The 21,226-nt window shown below is 49.2% G+C and overlaps 10 protein-coding genes across 13 annotated transcripts; 4 read left to right on the top strand and 6 right to left on the bottom strand.

The window, feature by feature from the left end:
- Positions 1–3: 3 nt before the first annotated feature.
- Positions 4–2,242, bottom strand: FOXG_00027 (histone deacetylase HOS2). Its single transcript, XM_018376063.1, has one exon. It carries the CDS (start codon positions 1,946–1,948, stop codon positions 449–451), a length of 1,500 nt encoding a protein of 499 aa, XP_018231569.1. The 5' UTR covers positions 1,949–2,242; the 3' UTR covers positions 4–448.
- A 294-nt stretch (positions 2,243–2,536) lies between these two features.
- On the top strand, positions 2,537–5,447 carry FOXG_00026 (uncharacterized protein). Its single transcript, XM_018376062.1, has 2 exons — positions 2,537–2,753; positions 3,225–5,447. The coding sequence occupies exon 2, from the start codon at positions 3,256–3,258 to the stop codon at positions 4,531–4,533; it is 1,278 nt and encodes a 425-aa protein (XP_018231568.1). The 5' UTR covers positions 2,537–2,753; positions 3,225–3,255; the 3' UTR covers positions 4,534–5,447.
- On the bottom strand, positions 2,548–5,961 carry FOXG_00025 (uncharacterized protein). 2 transcript variants are annotated; one of them, XM_018376061.1, is made up of 3 exons: positions 5,439–5,961; positions 4,143–5,383; positions 2,548–4,072 (listed from the first exon to the last, which is right to left on the bottom strand). In XM_018376061.1, the coding sequence occupies exons 1-2, from the start codon at positions 5,886–5,888 to the stop codon at positions 4,757–4,759; spliced, it is 1,077 nt and encodes a 358-aa protein (XP_018231567.1). In that variant the 5' UTR covers positions 5,889–5,961; the 3' UTR covers positions 2,548–4,072; positions 4,143–4,756. The 2 variants fall into 2 exon arrangements, with proteins under 2 accessions (XP_018231567.1, XP_018231566.1); XM_018376060.1 differs by having other exon boundaries at positions 2,548–5,383.
- Positions 5,962–6,030: 69 nt separating this feature from the next.
- FOXG_00024 (acetate non-utilizing protein 9, mitochondrial) lies at positions 6,031–6,903 on the top strand. Its single transcript, XM_018376059.1, has 3 exons — positions 6,031–6,376; positions 6,429–6,528; positions 6,578–6,903. Exons 1-3 carry the CDS (start codon positions 6,164–6,166, stop codon positions 6,655–6,657), a joined length of 393 nt encoding a protein of 130 aa, XP_018231565.1. The 5' UTR covers positions 6,031–6,163; the 3' UTR covers positions 6,658–6,903.
- Positions 6,665–9,241, bottom strand: FOXG_00023 (uncharacterized protein). Its single transcript, XM_018376058.1, has one exon. The coding sequence runs from the start codon at positions 9,192–9,194 to the stop codon at positions 6,855–6,857; it is 2,340 nt and encodes a 779-aa protein (XP_018231564.1). The 5' UTR covers positions 9,195–9,241; the 3' UTR covers positions 6,665–6,854.
- A 617-nt stretch (positions 9,242–9,858) lies between these two features.
- Positions 9,859–11,770, bottom strand: FOXG_00022 (synaptosomal-associated protein, 23kDa). The gene is made up of 2 exons (XM_018376057.1): positions 10,290–11,770; positions 9,859–10,236 (listed from the first exon to the last, which is right to left on the bottom strand). The coding sequence occupies exons 1-2, from the start codon at positions 11,490–11,492 to the stop codon at positions 10,177–10,179; spliced, it is 1,263 nt and encodes a 420-aa protein (XP_018231563.1). The 5' UTR covers positions 11,493–11,770; the 3' UTR covers positions 9,859–10,176.
- Positions 11,771–13,413: 1,643 nt separating this feature from the next.
- FOXG_00020 (uncharacterized protein) lies at positions 13,414–17,296 on the bottom strand. 2 transcript variants are annotated; one of them, XM_018376055.1, is made up of 3 exons: positions 17,062–17,296; positions 15,214–16,977; positions 15,150–15,166 (listed from the first exon to the last, which is right to left on the bottom strand). In XM_018376055.1, the coding sequence occupies exons 1-2, from the start codon at positions 17,125–17,127 to the stop codon at positions 16,687–16,689; spliced, it is 357 nt and encodes a 118-aa protein (XP_018231561.1). In that variant the 5' UTR covers positions 17,128–17,296; the 3' UTR covers positions 15,150–15,166; positions 15,214–16,686. The 2 variants fall into 2 exon arrangements, with proteins under 2 accessions (XP_018231560.1, XP_018231561.1); XM_018376054.1 differs by having other exon boundaries at positions 13,414–16,977.
- Positions 13,560–16,650, top strand: FOXG_00021 (uncharacterized protein). Its single transcript, XM_018376056.1, has 2 exons — positions 13,560–13,582; positions 13,634–16,650. The coding sequence occupies exon 2, from the start codon at positions 13,877–13,879 to the stop codon at positions 16,508–16,510; it is 2,634 nt and encodes an 877-aa protein (XP_018231562.1). The 5' UTR covers positions 13,560–13,582; positions 13,634–13,876; the 3' UTR covers positions 16,511–16,650.
- A 125-nt stretch (positions 17,297–17,421) lies between the features above and the next one.
- FOXG_17784 (uroporphyrinogen decarboxylase) lies at positions 17,422–19,619 on the top strand. Of its 2 annotated transcripts, XM_018397766.1 has the most exons (5): positions 17,422–17,610; positions 17,684–17,725; positions 17,786–18,321; positions 18,380–18,769; positions 18,823–19,619. In XM_018397766.1, exons 1-4 carry the CDS (start codon positions 17,556–17,558, stop codon positions 18,719–18,721), a joined length of 975 nt encoding a protein of 324 aa, XP_018231558.1. In that variant the 5' UTR covers positions 17,422–17,555; the 3' UTR covers positions 18,722–18,769; positions 18,823–19,619. The 2 variants fall into 2 exon arrangements, with proteins under 2 accessions (XP_018231558.1, XP_018231559.1); XM_018397767.1 differs by having other exon boundaries at positions 17,422–17,725.
- On the bottom strand, positions 19,059–20,103 carry FOXG_00017 (uncharacterized protein). Its single transcript, XM_018376053.1, has 2 exons — positions 19,624–20,103; positions 19,059–19,547 (listed from the first exon to the last, which is right to left on the bottom strand). Exons 1-2 carry the CDS (start codon positions 19,812–19,814, stop codon positions 19,334–19,336), a joined length of 405 nt encoding a protein of 134 aa, XP_018231557.1. The 5' UTR covers positions 19,815–20,103; the 3' UTR covers positions 19,059–19,333.
- Between the last annotated feature and the right edge of the window lie 1,123 nt (positions 20,104–21,226).

Here is a 21,226-nt window from a genome sequence, read left to right as displayed (position 1 = left end):
AGATGAGCACGGAAGGATTCTGTGGAACATGATGCAACAAAAAAAAAAAAAAAAAACACAACCATCATGCACTGACACAGTCGTCTTCTGGGCATGATTTTCTAATGGCTTATTCAGTAGCCATAAATAACAAGGGACGAAAGTTCCAAAGTGCTGAATGTGGTAAGGCCAGAGGTGAGATAGTGGGTCGAGAGCGAAACCCTCTCCAGCAGGAGATTAATTACATCCTTGTTTGAAATGCCCTTGTCGTGATGATCTTCAACAGACAAGGCCTTCAGGTGATCTTTTCAGCTCAGCTTTGACGGGCTCAAATAAGCTTACTCCGGAGTTGATATTTTGTTCCGAACCTGGCTCGAGCTTTATCGGAGAAATGAAAGTGGTCCTCGAATCACTATGACAATAAATCATTACACTATTAACATTCTGACGTTGAGAAGTACTCCGTGATTCAAAGCTGCATGGCGGTTCCAATTGCAGCTTCTCGGGCTTTCCGGACCTCGTCGCGTCTCTCTTCGTTTTCCTCCTTCAGCCGTTCCTCAACATCGTCTCTAATGGCACCAAGATCTGGCGGTATTGTCTGGAGCTGAACGCTTGGTGCTGCTTCCACAAACCGGAGTTGTTCCGTAACATGTTGCACAATCTCCTGTAGTCGCTTCGGGGGATTCCGATTCACTCGTGGTTCGCCCAGGATTTGTTCCAGAGTAGGGAAGAGGGTATCCTGCCGGAAGTGATCACGCCATGGGGCATGCTCTGGAAGAATGGGGTTGATCTTGTCTTGGGCATTGATAGCAATACTCGTCTCGTAAGTCCATGCCCTCGCCACGTTCCTGGGAGTGTAGCCGCCGCCTCCAAAGAGGATCATGGGGATGCCCATTTCTTTGCAGAACTTGACACAGGCGCCGTGACCCTGAACTTGGAGATTGAAGCGGCCCAGACGATCGCCGGCCAAAGAATCCGCACCGCATTGCAAAGCGATTGCACCCGGTCGGAATTTCTCCACAATCTTGCCAATTACAGTGTTAAATAAATGATCGTATTGCTCATCAGTGATACCGTCGTTCAATGGTACGTTGAAAGCATGGTGAGCGCCCGGATTATGCTCGCTCTTAGGGCCGTTGTCATCGAGAGCGCCAGTGCCCGGGAAGAAGTTATTCGGGTCATATTTGTGAAAAGAGACTGTCATGACTCTGTCCGTTGAAAAAAAGGCTTCTTCCACACCGTCTCCATGGTGCACATCGATGTCGATGTATAATACTCGCGGATAGTATCGAAGGAGTTCAAGGATGGCGATCACGATGTCGTTGATATAACAAAATCCAGACGCTTCAGACCTCTTGGCATGATGAAGACCGCCACCCCAGGAAATGGCGATATCAGACTGCTTGGAGCAAATCTTCCTGGCCGCGTCAAGAGATCCACCGGCTGATAACGAACAGTAGTTGAAAAGGCCATCAAAGAGGGGACAATCAGAACCACCAAGGTTGAACTTGAGGTCAACCCCCTGGTTCTCGAGATCCCGAGGTACTGGCTCAGGAAGTACAGTACCAAGGAAATCTAGATAGTCAGAAGAATGAAATTCTGCAAGCTCCTCATATGTGGCGGCTCTGGAGATGTAATTATCCATTGCGAATGACATTCCGTAAGAGTAGATGAGACTCTTGGACAGAGTTAATCGCCAAGGTTTCATAGGATGAGTGACTCCAAAATGATGCTTCTCAATGTCCGGATTGCAGTGGAAGGAAACATTGTAACCTTTGGGTTTTGTGATACCAGACTCTTCAGCCAGACGCTTGCACTTGTTGTAGAATTTAGCATTGTCCATCTCACTAGCCAGCCCCAGCGGTTGATTGGAGAACTCCTCAACAACCGAGTTATCACGATCCTCGTCTGCAATATGGGGAAGGTAGTTGGGTTTAGGCACCCGGTACCTATAGGAGTCTATGTCCATAGTTGGAGTACAAGAAAAGAGGTGCTTTGATATGGATGTGAGATGTATCGAGCAGTAGCCCAGACGAATAGTGACTTGAATAAGTCGTTGCCGCGTATCTGATGCCAAATAATGATAATAGTGTGGCTGTAAGATACCGATAACACAGCAGATAGTATGAGACGGCTGCAAAGCTCTTCAAGTGATGATTTTTGACGAAAGTTTGGGTGTTTGAGATGTGTGGTATGGTTAATGTAGTTGGTGAAATAGATAGCTCCAGATCTCAAGAGTCGAAAATGCACAAATGCAAGCGGTTGGCAATTGCGCGGGAGGCTCCACTGTTACCTCAGGTTGTGTGGATGGTCTCTCGAGGCTGGGGGAAGTATAGCCAGGTCCCTTTCAGTGCAGCTACTGAGGCTCCGTGTGAGTTTTGAGACACAAGACACTTAAAAATACCTTGGCTTAGGGAAAGTCTCCAGGAACCAACCTGCAGCTTCTATCTCTTAGTGCATCTTGGCCCATGCCAGAACGGTCATAGTACGAATTTGAACTGTGGCTTCGATACCTAAGTGGCTGTGAGAAACAACCCGTGGAACAGGCCTTAGTACTCCGTAGGTTCCCCAACTCTCAGAACTTACACCAGAAACGCCTCCACCTTTTCCCTTCATACATCCTAATTCTGCCTGTCCAGCCTTTTCAAATAGAGCACCCCCAAGAGAACACATTCGCGGCTGCTGCTTTTAATTCCGGCAGAGCAGAGCAGAGCACCGCGACTTCCACTACTCTCAAGTCAAAAGAAAGGACAAGCGAGCAAGTGGGTATCGAGGTGAGCCGAGCCCGAGTCATTCATGTCGAGTTGCTCTCCGCGTTCTTCTTTGGACTTGCTTGATTTTGACCCAAAGCATTGCCTTTACCTTTGCCTTTGCCTTTGCCTTCGCTTCGCCTTGCCTTGCCTTGCAGGTTGCTGGTAACAATTACTGCCCTGCTCTTTCCTCTACCATTTGGCTTCGGGATTCGTATCCGTCAGGCTATTGGACCACTTTGATTTTCTAGACCCTCGCCCTTGTCCTGCCTTGTCTACATCAAGCCAACCAGCCATCATCAGATCGATACTTTTCATCTGCATTGTCATCAATCTTTTCTTTCTTTCCATCTCCCATCTATGCTGGTCTTGCCGCATATTGCTGCGCATTCGTTTGCACTGTCGCACGGGTCTCGGGCATCAGGCTTCGACGTTATCGCATTTTTCTCTTAGCTAGTATTGCTCGACCTTCTTATCGTTAACAATCATGCCTAGAGACGACTTGTCTATCGACTTCGTCAAGAGGATGCCTCAAGCCGAAGCCCTCGACCCTGGCTTGATCCTCGACGACTGGATTAACCGCGTCCAAAACCTCCCCGAAGAGATCCGCTTCATACAAGAAGAGGTCGCCGATAAAGATCGTCAATACTCCGAGTGCTTACGTACGATCGAGGACCGGGACGGGAAGATACAGAAATGGATCAAGACAAACGGAAGCCATGAGCCAAACCCTAAGGAAGACCTTCTTCGAAAACAAGTCCGCGACAGTTTTGCGCAAGCCGACCAACTATCGAAAGAAAAGATCGAATTGTGCCAGAAGATGCAGATCATAGTAGACAAGCATCTCAAAAACCTGGACAGCCAAATCAAGTTGCTTTACGACCGAGCCGAACCTGGCTTTACCGATCCTGACGAAGTCCCCTCATTACTTCGACCGAGCGCTGCAAATCATACTGCCCCTTCGATCCGGGCCATAAACCCAGCAAGTCATATGACCACTGCGGCTGGTCCCTCGACTCCTCTTGCCGCTGCACAAACCTCTTCAAATCCCGCACTTGCTCGACTTCCCAACCACCCTAATGTTCGTCACGCACAGTCTCAGCAGCACGCAGCGTCTGCTCCGGCAACACCCGCAGCCAGCATGATTCTGAATCGACAAAGAGAAGGTTCTGCAGGACCCGCGACAAAGCGCGTCGCTCGGGTGAACCCTGCTTTGGGGACTATACCAACTACATCAAGCGGTTTGGCAAGACACTCATCACTTGGACCCGGCACCCCTAAGGGCGGTGCCATCGGAGGGTCTGGTCTTGCGAGGGCAGGTAGTGCAGGCCCAAGAACCGGGTCTGTGAAGTCAACAGGAACAATGAGCGGTCGTCGAGGTACGCCTACGGGTGGAATACGGAAGAAGCCTACCAACAAGTCGAATCTTTCGCGGGTTAAGAAAGCCTCAAATCGAAACTCGCCTGCGCCAACGAATGATAGTGAACTTTCGGATGTCGACAGTGGCAGTGGAGAGGACGAAGATGGCGCCGACGGTCGGTCAAGAGGTACGCCCGTGGCCGATGGTAAGGATGTTGACGGAGATGATATTATAGGAGAAGCTGATGATGACGACGAAGAGGGTGGCGACGACAAGAAGTATTGCCTTTGCCATAATGTGAGCTACGGGGACATGGTCGCGTGCGACAACGACAATTGTCCGTATGAGTGGTTTCACTGGTCATGCGTCGATCTCAAGAGCGAGCCCAACGGGACATGGTACTGCCCTAAGTGTAGAGAAAAGCTACAAAAGAAGGGCAAGTAGGAAGGCCCTGAAACTGGTGAGCTTTACGTACCATATCCCAACTGAGGTGCTCAGTACTTGTAGATAAAAGCATTTGGGTTAAAAGTGGCGTTTGGGAAAGGCATATAATATATCCATGTTACTTTGAGCAGTATAGTTTCTGGTACTCGAGCGCAGAAGCTGAAAATGCACGCATTACTTAAACCCGCTCGGGATTTGATGATTTACTTTGGATTCAATATGCCTATGTCGGCCCAAAGAACGCACTGAACAACACCCCTTCGACCCCTTCTTCCTCTTCTCTGAGCTGTTCCACTCGGGCCCCTTTCTGACGTGCTTTGTCAATAAAGTCATCCAGTGAACCACCGACCCCAAAGTATAGGCGTTTTGCTCCTACAAGAGCAGCCGCTTCGTTTCCATCAGTCTTCTTCTCTTTTTCCAGTATTAAGAAGAGGGTTTCGAGGAAGGCCTGGAGGGCAAATGGGGAGTAGATTGTTTCTGCACCGAGAAGCAGCGTGCTCATTTCTTGATCATGGCCTGAAGGCAGAGCGTATATGAGATCGACGAATTCCTGTGACCAAGCGCCAGACACAAAGGAGAGAGTGACGCTCGCTTCCTTGAGTGATTGTTCGAAGGCGGCGAGAACATCGGGGCCTAGCTCAACCTCACCCTCAATTGAGAAAGCTTCTCGAAGAACAGGTACCTGAGGGTTGTTAAGGGCCCATGAAAGGATGAAGTTGGGCAAAGTGACGAGCTGGAGAACTGAAGGGTTATAGTCCGCCATGATAAGAGACAGAGGCTTTTTTTCGGATGCTGAGGCCATGGCCCATTGGAAGACTGCCAAAGATGGTAGTGCTGTACCGCATCCAAGCTGTTTGGTCTAGGGTTAGATATATCAAGTTGCAAGTATAATTTATTTCACATACCTCCATGACTCGAAAACCCTTTTGTTCCAGTGCTGAGGTGACCTTATTCACAGCCAGTACCTTAACTAAATCGACACTGCTCTCCCAGCTTTTAAAACCGCCCTCATAAACACCCGTTTTCACATCATGGCTTCCCAAGCCTTCAGACTGAGCGCCAGCAACGTCTTCCTCCTCGGCCATCAGCTGCACCCTCACGTCCCATAACTCTCTCCGCGGTAGCTGAATAGTAGTTCCATCATCGAGTGTCACATCTAGGAGGCTATAAGCGATCTTTGACGGTAGCTGAGCAAGCAAATCAGACAGTTGGTGAACAGTTGGTGGGAGCTGAGGCTTTCCTGGGACGGGAAATGCGCTGGTGGTGGCTGCAGCAGCTGCCGTAGGCTTGACGACAGATGGAGTCTGCTCATCATCGGAGATGTCGTCACCGGCGAAACCAAATGAAAACGACATTGTGAAAGGAGTTTTGTTCACCACTTAAAGAGCTTTCGAGACTTTGATAGGTACAGATAAAAAGTTGTAAGTGTGTGCACTGTGTAGTGGGGCAGTAGGAGGCGGATAGTGGTAGCGTGCCGGACACTGTGCTTGAGAATCTCGACTCCCGCAATTCTGTCCGATATCATTCTCAACGACTCGTCTTTACCAGCCAAGAACACAGCCAGTGAATTCTTGTTTCTATATGCCAATAGCACGGGCTCACTTATAGGCCTTTGAAGAATTCATTCAATATGCGTCCATCTCTGTTAAGACTGGCATCAGCCGCAAACACACAACGAGGCCTCAAACCCAACCCTACTGCCCTTCTTCCTCCTATTCCTTTATACCGCCGACTCCTCCGTGCCCATCGCAAGCATTTGCCAGCTGAGATGAGAGTTCTTGGAGATGAGTACATCAAGGCTGAGTTTAGAGCGCACAGAAAGGTGGATAACCCGGCTCACCTGGTATGTTTCTTGCAAAAGATCCAGCACGAACACCATGCTAACCAGTTCCAAGATTGGTTTCCTAACAGAGTGGCAAATGTATGCGCAAAAAATTGAAGGCGATCAGTGGGTGGGTGACAAGTTAGATGAGCAGAAGCTCTCAAAGATGAGCGGTAAGTGAGAATGAACAATGCACGAATAATTAAATTTAACATGTGGCAGATGAACAAATACACCAACTATACGAGTTGATGCAGGCCATTCAAAACCGGAGCAAAGAAGGTGGCGAGCAGGAGTCATAGACATGGTCTCATGCAGAAAGACCAGGATTGAAGAATTTATGGTAAAAAAAAGAAGGCTAAGGTATAACTCAACGTTTTGCTCATGTTACTGACTTGAACATGTATTCCTCAAAAACTTGTACACTATATAGACCAGACCCTTCCCCATGTATTAACTACAAGCATGCCTTTACTAAATAAATAACACCACTGAATGTCTACTTGCCTCCCATTGCTTCAACAATCCATGTAGCTTGGATGGCGCTGACCTTCTTGGCGTAATTCTTATTTGTGTAGACGTGCTCGAGGAACATGATAGCTTCTTTCTTCTGCCCATGCAATACGCTGGCAGGATGGATGGCAACGACGTGTTTGCCTTGGACCGTGACAAAGCTGCCGTCAGGAGCCAGCATAGCAGTTTTCAAAGCGAAGCCTCTCAGGAAACACTTGAGGACTTGCTCAGCGCGTTCTGGGGAGATGGGAACAAATGGTTGAGGATCAGCCGGTGCAGCCTCATCCAGGAGCTTCTCCTTAAGACACATACCCCGAAGCTGCCTTCGAATGTTCAGAGCCTGTTTCATGTTTCTCATGTTAATCTTCCGTTGCTTGCACCAATTTACTCTGTCTGCGTTCTCCGCGGTGTATTGTTGGATGGTGGTAAGATATGTGATGATGTCTCCCTCACGGCGTTGGAGCTCCTTTCTGAAGTTTTCCACCTCTTCTTGGGCCTGCTCAGACTGGATACTCAAGAAGATATCCTCTCCAGATGTGATACAGGAAATTATGTCGATCGCCTCAACCACACAATCAAACTCGGGATCCGCAGCAGCAAGCAAAACAGCCCCCAACGGCGCAGAAATCGGAAAGCGGGCCATCGTTTCGCCAGTCCTCGTGATAGTGCCATCATCATTGAGAGCACCAAGGAAATGCAAGTGAATCAGAGCTTTCTCGATTGCTTCTGTCTCTGGGGGATCCATAAGAGGGAAAGCAAGGACATCCTGAATTCCTCGTGCCTTCATGGTCAGAACTGCTCCCAAGACGTCGTTGCGAAGAATCTCGGGAAGATCGGAATCTTGCAGTGTCTTGAAGGCTGATTCTGGGTATAATCTGAAGCACTTTCCGGGGCCCTCACGGCCTGCTCGACCAGTTCGCTGCACAGCGGATGATTTCGAGATAGGTTTCGCAAGAAGAGATTCCATGCCCAGGCGTGCTCGGTATTGCTTCACTTTTGCTTTACCGCAATCCACCACATATCTGACTCCGGGAACAGTGACGGATGTCTCAGCAATATTTGTCGCCAGCACAATCTTACGTGTAAAAGGAGTCTTGACAGGTAAGAAGGCCTCGCGCTGCGCGTCCATCGAGAGTTGACCATACAAGGGGAACACCCTGATCTTGGGGACGTTAGAGGCAAGAGTTTCTGCATATTCCTCAATCAGCTTTTGGGCAGCCTCAATCTCTTCCTGACCGGTTAGGAAAGCAAGGATATCTCCCGGAAGCTGCTCCTGCAAGTGTATCTTGTATATCGTCTTGAGAAGGGCGTCCTGGATGTCGGGTACAGGTCGCGGTTCATGGTGAACTGTGACGGGGTACTGTCGTCCCTTGATCTTAAGAACCTGCAGTGTGCTTTCGCCCTCGTTCTTTGGTCGCACGTCCTTGAAGAACTCTTGAATGCCCTCCACGTCTGCTGTCGCACTCATGATGACCACTTTGAGCGGGATGCCCCCGCGGCCAGACAAGTCGCTTGCAAGAATCTGCTTCAGGAAACCAACTAGGAGATCAACATCAAGACTGCGTTCATGAATTTCGTCGACCACGATAGCGCTGTAACTCCTGAGATTGGGATCCCGCAGAAGTTCCTGAAGCAACATACCCTCAGTCAAGAATTTGATCCTTGATCCCTTTGGGACCTGGTGGTCAAATCGAACCGAGTAACCGACCAACCCATCTCGTCCTCCTTTCCCTAGAGGAGTCCCAGCTTCTTGAGAAACACGATGAGCCAAAGTTGTCGCGGCGACTCGTCGAGGCTGCGTGATTGCGACCATGCCACCCACTGAAATCTCATCGTCTGAGCCGGCGATCTTGGTCTTTTGACGTCTACACCAGGGCTCCTGATAGAGAAATTGAGGAACCTGAGTACTTTTTCCAGAACCTGTCTCACCCACTAGCACGAGCACGTCGCTGCCGGACTTTCGCAGCGCTTTCTGAATGTCCTCGCGATACTGCCATATTGGAAGCTCTTTGCGTGTCTTGAGCAGTTTTGGATCATCCCGAGTCCGAGACCTATCACTACTATCGCGCCCTCTAGGAGGTTTCTTGTGCTCTGGCCTTTCCTTCCTTGCCTCTGTGGTGGCGACAGGGGCAGCTGAAGGGGTGGTTGTAGGGGCTGTTGGGCTGTCTGATGCTGATGTTGAGGCTGCAGGTACAGCCTTTGAGGGCGCTGTGAGATACCCTTCGAGGGAAATTGTTTTCCCCCCTATCGTAATAGCATTTGGGTCAGTCTTATTTTTGGTTTTCCTCTTTTTCGCCGGAGGAGGGCCAGAATTATCAGTTGTCATGGTGCTGGCTGAAGAGTTGGCGACGGTGGAAATTTTCAGTGGGATCCAATGTCGATAGCTGGGAGGCAATCACTGGGATCAGAATTATACCAAACCAGAGACCGAAACAACCCCGACAAAATAAATGTGACACGAAGCGGTCTATCAAGCACCACAGATATTCCACTTATTTTATTCACGCCTCCTGACTGTCTCCACCACGCCAACTACCATGTACAATCATCTCGGGTTATAAAAACCATGGCTCACGCCATACTTTTATTATCAAAAGAGCTCAGAAAATTGCGAAAAGGACTGATTTGGAGAAGTCTTGATAAATTATGTAATTGCCATCAAATATACTTTGCTTTCGTAGGATACAATCAAATCCAAACACTATAAATCTTTACTAAAACTCTGTCAAGGTTAGATATCCTGACTTGATATGTCCCTGGTTTCCTCATCCTGAGTTTGCAAGATGCTAGAAAGCCGCTGCTCAGTGTAAGGTTGTACATGATAGAAACTGAATTTCAATCTCAAATATTAAATAACCAAATCTTAAATCGTCGGAGTTCACTCAACCTCTATTTCACAGGCGATTAAACTTTTACGTGCTTGTCCCTAAACAATATGGCTATTGTGGGCCGTTTGGTTAAAAACTTCATATCAATGAATGCGAAGTGCTCTCGTCGACGAAGTAAAGATTCAGAGGCGGCATACGATACCTTAGACGCCTAATACATGGCTTCAAAATCCCGCAAGCATCAATATCCGTCTTCTTAGACGATTAAACAGTGATTCGATTTTCATGTATACATGTCCTTTAGAATGCTCCAAAACCCGGATTCTTTTGAGTTGGTTTATACAATTGATCACGACCAAGACAGGACTTAACCTGCAGTTCTGTAATGGAAACGTCTAAATAGACATATTAAATCCCGACGTGCTAATCCTCCCCTATCCCAGCATAGTTGCTGTGTATCATCGTGTTATCAATTGCCCTTTACTTGATACGGGCCAATCGTTCTCGGTTCATTCTCGTGGCATCGTCAACAGCATCGCTCTGTGTCGAGTCAGTGAAATGATCGTTGGTTGAAACTTAAGAACACCACTTGCCTTGTTCATAATACGGTCGATCTGCTTGTTCTGCGAGTCAACCTCCTTGCCAATAGCTCTGCCGACCATATTCATCATGGACACTTGACCCTCAAGCTCGGTGATGCCATCATCGATCTGGTCCTCAAGCTCATCCGCTCCCTCCTCATCGTCAAGGTTATATTTGCCGTATTCCTTCTTACGAGGTTGCTGTCGTGGCCGGCCCACGGTGTTCATGTCTCTGAAGTTGCCTTCCATGCGCTGGTTGGCTTGGAAACCATCACGGCGGGTGGCTTCTCGTTGTTCTCGTTCAGATCGATGGCGTGCCATGACCTCATCGTCCGCTTTTTGCTTGCGTTGCTTGGAGGTAAAAGGGTTGCTGACATGCACGGCAAACATACTTCCGTTGAGTGTCTTGAGTTCGGCAGCCCGGTCTTGAGCAATCTTGTTCTGGTTGGCAGCTAGATCAAGATGCTTTTCCGTGTTGTTCAATCGCTCTCCTTGAGCTCCCAGGCGAGCTAGGGTGGCGCGACCGACTTCGTTGGCTTGCCGAGCCATTTGTACCGACCGGCTGACTGAGGATGCACTGTCCTGCTGAAGTTGTCGCTTCTCCGCCAGAATAGATTGATATTCAGCTTCTTCTTGCTCCTCAGCGGTCAACTCGCGCTCCTCACCATAACCGCCGTACGAGCCGCCGTCGGCTCCTGACTGTGGACCGTTGTTGGTAGGTTGTTGCTTCTGGGCCTGGCGTTCCTGAGCACCAGCGAACAAGTTGTCTCTGTTGGTGTCAGGCTCACTGGGTCCAAAACCACCATAGCCACCGGGGCCTCTTGCACCAGCAGCTGGGCCGGGGCTGTTGTATCTGTTCTGAGGAGCAGAGTCGCCATATCGATTTCCACCATAGCCGCCGCCGGATCCGTATCGGTCAGCACCGTATCCGCTCGGAGGCTGGGGCTGAGAGTTGAAGCTTCCTTGTGCAGGAGCGGGAGCACCGTAGGAATTCGGAGCCTGGGCGCCAGGGCCGTTGTTGAGACCAGCGCGGGCTTGCTGATAAGGGGTTACGTTGGCATACTTTGCATCGTCGGCATAGGGGTCTTTTCCGCCTTGTTTGGCGTAAGGGTTCTCAGAGGAACTAGGCTGAGACGACTTCTTGCGACCAAAGAGGGCGTGGCGGTTGGCGTCATCACCATCATCGCCTTTCTTTCCAAAGCCAAACTTCTTCATGGCAAGATTTGTTGAATGTGGGACGGGATTGAGATGGTATCGAGCTGTCACAGTAAATTGTGCTAGTGAGAAAGGAAATAGAGAATTATGAAAGCGAGGGCTGAAAGGAGAAGAGGATGGTAGTGCTGCCTTATGAGAGGACCGATAGTGGTTTCCTGCAGTACTTAACTTTAGGTACCGGTGGGTTATTGGGGAGAACGGACCCTGGGCTTAGCCTGGGCGGTGTCCCCTGACCCCTCCACTTGAACGTCGAAACTCACCTGGGTCTAGAAGTATTGGATACTTTGACATGCTTGTGGCGTGCTTATCCATTAATTCTCCCATCGTTTCAGGCATGGAGTAGGCGCCTCTCAGGCCTAGACTGATAGAAGGTTTCGATTTACAAGGCATTATGATCTCGTTATGCAATAGGCGCCCAACAAGCGCCCGAGATCCAATGCATCCGATCCAAAGGATTGCACTTAGACCCTTTAATCCCAGGCCCCTGGTGTTGCAGCCGCAATTTGGACCCTCTCCATGCAAGTCCCTGAATCCTTAATCATATTCTTTATGGTAGCCACTGTGCTGCCATTCCAGTCCTGCAGCAACATCGATGCGCCGAGTGGATTGTCTATTCCATTACGTCAGGTACTTCATAGTCGCCAGCAAATGTGGCTTTGTGTCTCATCGCCATCTATCCCGAGAGAGTGGCTCAGCCATTTCAATGCGTCAGCCATGGCGCCGCCTGCGTGTTCGCTTTCGTTCGACGTAGACACCCACAAATTCAACCAGGTCGTATTTTTCACAATACGCGTTTCAAGGTGTATAGCATGGAAGTGTATTGTGTTTGAGCTGAAGTGAGATATGAGGCTTTGGAGGTGTTCACGGTGAAGCCAAAGCGACCCTGACCTTTGTTTGAGGAGCAATCGTCAGAGTTAGACTCCTGTATCAATATAGTTTCACCTGTGGGGCCTAGCCTATGACTGCGGGTTTCATTCCATATGCCATGTTCTAGAAAAGGCTCTGGAATGAGGACCTCGCAATTGTTTCATGGCCTTGAGAATCATTCCTCCCCAGTAGAAAGAACTGAGGCTCTATGACTCTTTGGCCAGCTTATTGTCTCTGATGCTTATGCTGAAATTGGGATCTTTGGTTGATGCACCGTCAGGCAGGTGACTCACTGACAGGCAAAGGACCTTGTGAGCATGCAATCTGAATACGGAACTCAACTAGATGCTCTACCGGCAGGATATGCTGGTATTCACGTACCTATCGAAAGGATCTCTTCGAGAACACCACGTGCTTAGACCAAGCTCACCGTTGAGTGCTTGCAATAGTATTCAGAAAGTATCCTTAGGGAAATGGAAATCCTAGAGGAGACAACCCAGATATCTCTATGTATTTTGCCATGAGATCATTTAGGTGCAGATGAAGCCAATACCTAGATTATGACCGTCCTTTGAACTAGGGTCTCGCTCGTTCGAGAAAGCAACCATCCTCATCGATTTTAACTCATTCTAAACTGTTCTCTTTCCTTTCTCCAGTTGAAAACTAACTGGGGTCGTACCCCACAACCGACTAATGGACGGCTCCATTGATCCACTGACCATACCGGCTCAAGGCCCCACAGAGACAACAAGTACCTAGCACTAGGTAAGGTGTAATAAAAAAAAAAGGGAAGTACATCTACAGATATGCATGAAACTATTATTAACTATTATCTGATATCAAGTATCAGATGCTTAGTATAAAATGTTATAAAGCTTAGGAGCAAGAATTTGAACTTGGGATAGAATGGTAGAAAAAGAGTCACTTTGACTACTAACCTAAAGTGTATACCGGCCGTTCAATGACATGAACTGACGGAAGGGACCATTAAGGCGATCACGGTATCCCAGGTTCCCATAAGACTCTCTTGATTGGACACTTGGCCGATGCGTCACCTATGACTCGCCAACTGGGAGGCTTTATTCAACCTACATTACATTACTTTCTATCTTCAATTCTCTAAAGCTAAAGAGCGCGGACGCCTTCATTTTCCAGTCAATCATCTCACCGAATAAGTCGTACTCGACCGAAATTATATAAACCCACCAAGTCTCCCCTTTCCTGTCAATCATGCCTTTCATCTCCTGAGCTGGCAACTGACCGCCCTAACACAGTCTTCCAGAGACGTGATCGCTACACTTGGATCAACTCACAATACTTCTTCAAGTAATCAACAAGATGATATTCCGGATATATTACGCTTTCCCTTTTCTTTATACTCGATGTTACCCCCTTTTATCGCTCTTATATCGGCACATGCTATCATCAATATCTTGAGAATCCCTACTCAGTATCAGTCGATTATCGGATTTTACTTTAAACCTTCTTAAGAACCCTACACCCACTACAACGCAACCATGGCATCTGTATTCACCTATGACCCTGATCCTCCAAGGGTCTCTTCGCCTTGGACTCCGCTGAGCGAGTCAGGGAAGGACGAGGGTGCTCTGGGCACACAGCTTCGCCGACCAGCACAAGAACCTCAGCCAGGGTTGCTATCTGAGTATGGGGTCATCAAACTACAGGCCGAACCACAAGAAGGCCCTACTGAATACAAGCTTCACCTACTCCTCCGACCTAGGAGAGTATTTAAGAGCATGAGCACTGCCGGAACATCGCGTCACGCTCGATTAAACATGCCCTCAACCGCCTCTCTCACGCCTTCTAGCCAGGCTCGTGAACACACCCGCCAACAAAGGCTCCAGCACTTGACTACCCAGCTCCTGTGGAGATTACAACAGTCCTCTCCATATCACGCATCCAGTTCTAAGGAGCTGGCAATCCCAAGACTACCTGATGACAGCGTTGATCTTTCTGCTCCTGTGAAGCTGAGTGAACTTGTCCCTGGATTGGAGGAATCAAGAGGAGCCTTGTATGAGATTGGTGTCGCTGATGATGGCACCCTTGTTGGCCTCACCAAAGATGAGATGGAAGAGAGTCTCACAACTTTAAGAGTAATGGCTGCAAGCTTGGGTTGCTCTGTCGACGTTCATCGGAGAGTCATTGTTGGCGACTGCGAGTGGGTCGAGTCGACCGAGTTGGTCGACAGTTTTGTTACCTCACCGCATCAAATTATCAGAAACGGCAAACTCTGGGTTGCCGAAGCACTTGTCAAGCCCAACTTTGGTTTCCTAGATGAGGAGAATGGAACTGATAGTTCTCACAAGAATGAGCAGGCCATTGCAGAGAGCGCTGCCGTACCCAGCCGTGGTAGTTCAACAACACCACAGTTACGAGTCACTTTCACTGGTCCTACCACATCAGGTAAATCAAGTCTCTTGGGGACTCTATCAACCGGGACACTAGACAACGGCCGTGGCAATAGTCGACTTAGCTTGCTCAAGCACCGACACGAAGTGGCCACGGGGGTTACCAGTTCAATAGCTCAGGAACTCATCGGATACAAAGACCAGTCAATTCTCAACTACAGTCACGGGAACATCGAGTCTTGGGTCGATATACACGACTGTTCCGAGGGTGGTCGCTTAGTCTTTGTTTCTGACTCTGCTGGTCATCCAAGATATCGCCGGACAGTTCTTCGTGGGCTGATGAACTGGGCACCTCATTGGATCATCTTGTGTTTGGCTGTGGATGATGGAGACACAGCCACCAAAGGACATGTGGTAACGTCCTCAACGCAGGATGTTCTGGGAGTTACATCAGTGGGAGTCGATCTCGTCAAAGCCCATCTTACATTATCACTCAAATTGGATATCCCTTTGGCAGTTGTCATCACCAAAATGGATCTCGCTTCCAAGACAAGCGCGCATAGAACGACGAACAAGATCTTGTCAGCTGTCAAAGAAGCTGGGCGTATACCAAAAATCCTTCGGCCCGACCAGAAGGTATGGAGGGATCTAGACCGAGTACCTGATGATGACTCGGCCAAGGTCAAAGACTTACTCAAGGGGATCTCAGAGAGTGGCAACTTAACTGAGATTGTTCCAATAGCATTCACAAGTGCAGTAAGAGGAAGTGGAATTGGCCTCCTGCATGCACTTTTGGAAAACCTGCCATTGCCGCCAACACCAACCGCTCGTGACTATGTTGGAATGGCGTTGAATCCAGAGCAGCCGAAATGCCTATTCCATATCGACGATACCTTCTCTCTGCCAACATCGTACAGCAACATGACAGGTGTCTTGGGAAAACAAGCCGACCCAGGTATTGTCGTGTCAGGCTATCTCAGGTTCGGACGACTCTCTGTCGGGGACAAGATTGTTATTGGGCCTTTCCCACCAAATGATGACGAAGCTCGCGACTTAACCCCGGAGGATAGGCAATCTCCTGGTAGTTACGGACTCTCGATTTCGCACCCTTCTTCCGCAGAGTTGGCCCGCATCGCCATGAAAAATGCCGTCTCCGCGTCAGCGACTCCAGGGGAGTGGCATGACGCTCAGATTGTGAGCATACGTAACTTGAGACTCCCTGTTCTGACTCTTGAATCTGGACAAGCCGGATCAATTGGCCTCGTCATCCAATCACTCTCGCACCGTTCCCAGAACGGTAATCCGGACTCCAATATCCCCATTGAGCCCCCCCGTATTCGCCGTGGCATGATCTTGGCGATACCGTCAAAACATATGGCAGACACGGGGTTAAAGTTGCAGGCTGCGAGCGGCTTTACGGCGGTCTTTGATGACGCAGATACCCAGGCCCTTGCAATCGGCTCTTTCGTAAATATCTACATCGCCAGTATTCGGACGGTGGCGCGCATACGTCAGATATCGCGTCAAGATCCAGGATGGGAAGCAGGAGCAAGAGAAGCAGACGAGATTGAGGAGATATTCGACCTCAACGACGACCTCGAAACGAATAATGAGAAGGAGGAACCCGATGCGACGAGGGGTGGAGTGGAGATGGGCTTGGAGCTTATCCATCACCGTGAATGGATCGAGATGGGTTCACGAGTCATACTATTAGAAGGCGGAAGTCAGGATAAATCTGGACTAGAAGGATTTGTTGGAAAAGTTGTGGAGATTGTTGATTGAACCTTTGAGATTGATTGCACGTTGTTGGTGTAGAATACCGACACCTTTAGTTTTACTGTTTTGTATGACGCATTTGAAATACTAGTTGCCTTGTTGAAGTCACAATGTCTTTCTGAATATATTTTATCATAACTCCAGAAACGCCATTCGTATGCTGATATATGATGCTTTAATATCTAGGCCCGAACCAAGCCATAAAACAATGTCCAAGTTAAGACAAAGCCCGAGACGCCATTGAATATGCCACCAAACCAGAACTCGAACAAGCCACGATAATAGCGAGAAGGATCGAGAGGAGCGTGGCCCTTGGGGAGTGATTCCGGAGCAACCTTGAGGGCGTAAAAGAGGAGAGCAGTGATGAAAGAGAAGATGATGTAGACGAGGAAACCGTAATAAGATTCGAGACCGAGGACACCGGCGCTGACTCCAAAAAGTGACGCAGTAAGGCTGTGGAGGTTGGAGAGAGCCTGTATAAATGGTCAGCCCGCAGGAACCTTGAGCATGGACAATGGATCGCTAGTGATAGCAATATTAAGGGCGAGGGAGCGAACCTTTGTGTTATGGACCACAGACTCGGGAACGATGGGGTTGATCTGAAGCTCGCGTTCGGAAGGCATTGTCGCGGATGAAGATGGGTCACTCAGGTCAGGCTATTCCAGGTGAGAGCGATTCTGGGGAGACAATATAGAAGATCGAGGTTGTGGGTATAGCTTCGTATGGATCTTGAATGCGGCTATCTACGCGCTGGAGTGTCTAGCAGTATTGTAATGACAGCGTGTCGGTCCGTCCAAAGTTCCGAGCGCCGATAGGTAAGGTAAGCTTGTATGGAAGTGGGCCTGGTTGGTCAATTTGGAATCAACCTTGCCTGTAGCTTGGCCCCAACTGTAACGGAAGGACCCCTCCACTCTGATTCCACATGGACAGTCCTCGGCGGGGTATCTGTAGTTTAACTGGAACTTCTTTTAAAAGTCACAATCTGTAACTTGCAGTTATTCCTGAGCTGCTGTACCAATTTCACTTGACTATAATTTGAACAACACATACAATGTCGCAAGATTTCGCGCCTCTAAAGAATGACCTGTTGCTTCGCGCAGCATGGGGTGGGTTGTCCACGCCTCAGTTGTGAGAATCATGAGAGAGAACTGTGCTGAGACTTGCTGTGTTGCAACTTAGGTCAGACCGTTGAACGCCCTCCTATGTGGGTGATGCGACAGGGTGAGAAGGTACCCCGACCTACGGGTAAAAGCACACAAGACTGACCTGATCAATTGATAGCCGGTCGCTACCTACCGGAGTATCACGAAGCCAAGGGTAACCGAGACTTCTTCGAATGCTGCCGCGACCCTGAAGTCGCAACCGAAATCACCCTCCAGCCTGTTCGCCGATTCGCAGGTCTCATCGATGCCGCCATCATCTTCTCCGACATTCTTGTCATTCCCCAGGCAATGGGTATGACCGTTGAGATGGTTGAGAAGAAGGGCCCTCACTTCCCGAACCCGCTCCAGAACCCCGACGACGGACAGTACGGCCAGGTGCTCGCTAAGAACGTCGATGTTGCTGCTGAACTCGGCTACGTGTACGACGCTATCACACTAACACGCCAGAAGCTTGAGGGACAGGTGCCCTTGATTGGCTTCTGCGGCGCTCCCTGGACGCTGTTCTGCTACATGGTCGAGGGTGGTGGCACCAAGCTGTTTGCGCAGGTCAAGACATGGATCTACAAGTATCCTGAGGAGTCGAAGAAGCTTTTGGCCAAGATTGCCGATATCTGCGTGGATCATCTGGCACTTCAAGTCAAGGCTGGTGCTCAGGTATAGAATGCTCCCCTCTAGAACTGCACCATATATGACTAACTTGCAAACTTTATAGCTAGTGATGGTCTTTGACTCCTGGGCAGGAGAGCTCGGCCCTTCTTCTTACCGTCAATTCTCCGAGCCCTACTTGAAGCAAATCGCCGAGAAGCTTCCCGCCAAGCTCCAGAGCCTCGGCTTGGAGAAGGTTCCCATGACTGTGTTCCCAAGGGTGCTTGGTACGCACTCGACTCTGCCTGCAACCTGGGTTATAATGTGGTTGGCATGGACTGGTTGCATGATCCCAAGGAGGCTGTCAAGATTCGAGGCGACCGCAACATTGTGTTCCAGGGCAATGCTGACCCAGGGGTATTGTATGGCACCAAGGAGGCTATCACCAAGGCCGTGGAGGAGATGGTAGAAGGCTTCTGGGTCGGAAACAAGGGCTGGATTGCCAACCTTGGCCACGGTAAGTTCTCTGTGACATGACACTGAGCTGGACGAGGGGCTGACCAAAGGCAGGAATTACACCTGGCGTAAACCCTGATCATCTCAAGCACTACTTCGAGGAGATTCACCGTTTGACCAAGAAGAACTAATGGTCAAATATCAGTGTGTGCTGTGTTGAAGGCGTATTTTGAGATACCATGTGTCTATGCTGGGTTGAACATCAAAGTAAATAAGAGAGGGCATAAGAAAAAGCATTGTGGAGAATACCAGTAGACACAAAAATGTAACATAGTAAAATAGCATGGCCAAGGAACTGAGAAAAATAACTCTTTGTTTGTAAATCATTTAATTCATGGGATGGTATCTTTACTTTTGCTTTTCCTCCTTTTCACGTATCCTTTGTCCTGTACGTTGACCCGTCCTTCATAAGATTGTTTAGCCAGAACCCCTGCCTCAGATTCAATGTCAAAGACGCCAAAACACCAAGCTGTACTGTAAAATAACTAGACCCAATAGCAGTAGAACATGAAATCTCTCATCTCTAGAATTGAGCATGGTGAAACACTTGAATGTCTCTGAAGTCCTAAGCCTTCTTGCCAAAGAGCCAGTTCTTGCCCTTCTGAGCCAACGACGCGCCAGCAGCAGTAGGTGAGTTGGCAGACTTGGGCTCCTCCTCGTCAGTGATAGCTTCATCGTTGCTGGGCTTGCGGGTCAACTCTGTCTCCTTGTCCTTGAAGACGTTGCCCGCGCCACCACGGCCAGCATGCTGAGCGCCAGATGAGGGGCGTCGAGGGATACTTTTGTCTCAGGTCAGCAACGATTCTAAAGAGAATGATCCCCGAGATTGAGTGGCAGGAGGGATAAAAAACTTACGCTTCAACGTCCTGACGCTTGCGAGTTTCGCGAGGGTCATCGTTCTTGGCCATGTTGCCTGTACCACCACGACCGGTGGTGACAACAGAGCCCTTGAGGACGGGAGTCTGGAGCTTGCTGGGATCTGTCTTCTCAGTGTGGGTTGAGTCGGCCATGTTGCCAGCACCACCTCGACCGTGAGAGGAGAGCATTGTGACAGCTGTGTGAGTTTGGAAGAGAAAGTGTTGTTGTTCGTTGAGGGGTAGTTGTGTAGTTGCCGTCTTCTTGGGTGACTAACAACTAAACTAGTGACTGTCCAGGAGTTGTTGAGTAGACTGAGAAGTTGTCAAGTCAAACGATCAGGAGTACGTCTCTAAGGAATTGTAATGATGAAGAGAAAAGTCTATTTGAGTGAAGGAGATTTAGCTGGAGGCGGTGGTGACAGTTTTTAACTCAATGCCAAGTCCTCGTGATTGATGTTGTAACTTGCTACCAAATTTTCCCCTGCCCTGGAAGTGTTCCCATGATCAACTAAACAGGGGAAAGAGAGAAAAAATTCGATAGGTTCCTAGGCGCTGCGGCCTTTTTTTTTTCTTCACACCCACCGAACCACTGTGCCCAGCCATAGAGTATATGGCCTAGACTGGCCTTGTGCTCACTAGGCTGCCCCGAACCTGGGCTACTGGGTTGTGAGCTGTAGGGCGAGATCTCTTCAGCTGGGCGTTGTAGCTGTAAGTGCTTCTTCTGCACTATCTTGGAGTCTATCCTTGAGTCAAATGATCGAATTCTCTCTTTCAAACTCTAGTTGAAAAGCGCTTTCCTCCTCTCAACCCTTCTCCATTTGAAGAATGAGGCTCAGTTAAAGCTCGCCCAAGTCTAGGACAAGTAGACGCAAGTACCCGTGCGCCAGTTCCACTTGGTCATGGCACTAAGAGGCCATGCCCAGTCATAGAAATTGGTTGCGTAATGAATTTTGATGGCCTCGTGCTGCCCCAGATCTTGGCATGGTACTTCCGATATACGAAATCAATACAAGCTTTCATGAGGCCATGAGGGGTTCAATGCTGAGAGCCTGGGTCACTTGATGCCCGTCAGCCATAAATTGAAACCGAGTTATGAGGATGCTGTACTCGCTCCTCACTCAGGGACCGAAAGGGGAAAGCTCATATATCGAGCCAATAGTTGCAAAAGCGCGTAGGCACTGAAAGATGAGTTCCTTAGGCGGTCTTCAAATGGGAATATCAAAATTCTCCGTGAGTTGTGCGCCAACCACGTCAGGTGTGAGAGGCATCTCTGTCATGACAACACAAGTCTTCCATGAGATCCTCCCCTTTCAAGGTCTCGCTGTTCGGTCAAGTAGAAAGTAAGTTAGCCGAATGGCCTCTCGCCGCCAAGAGAATCTATTCAGAGATCCATAGATCGTCTTCGCTCTCGCCGGGCTCCGAGTTCCCAGCGGCGCTCGCTCCCGCATAAGGCGTAAACTCTCATATTCTTGCGTGCCGGTACCAGCGCTTATCCATAGCCGTTTCTGTACTGGCGTGCCCCGACACGGCGGGCTGGTCTGGCTTGGTGGCTCATAGCCATGGAAGCTGGGAAGACCCCCCAGCTTCTCGAAAAGGCATTC

Source organism: Fusarium oxysporum, chromosome 1, assembly GCF_000149955.1.
Source record: "Fusarium oxysporum f. sp. lycopersici 4287 chromosome 1, whole genome shotgun sequence".
Taxonomy (NCBI): domain Eukaryota; kingdom Fungi; phylum Ascomycota; class Sordariomycetes; order Hypocreales; family Nectriaceae; genus Fusarium; species Fusarium oxysporum.
This window is presented reverse-complemented; position numbering and strand designations above follow the sequence as displayed.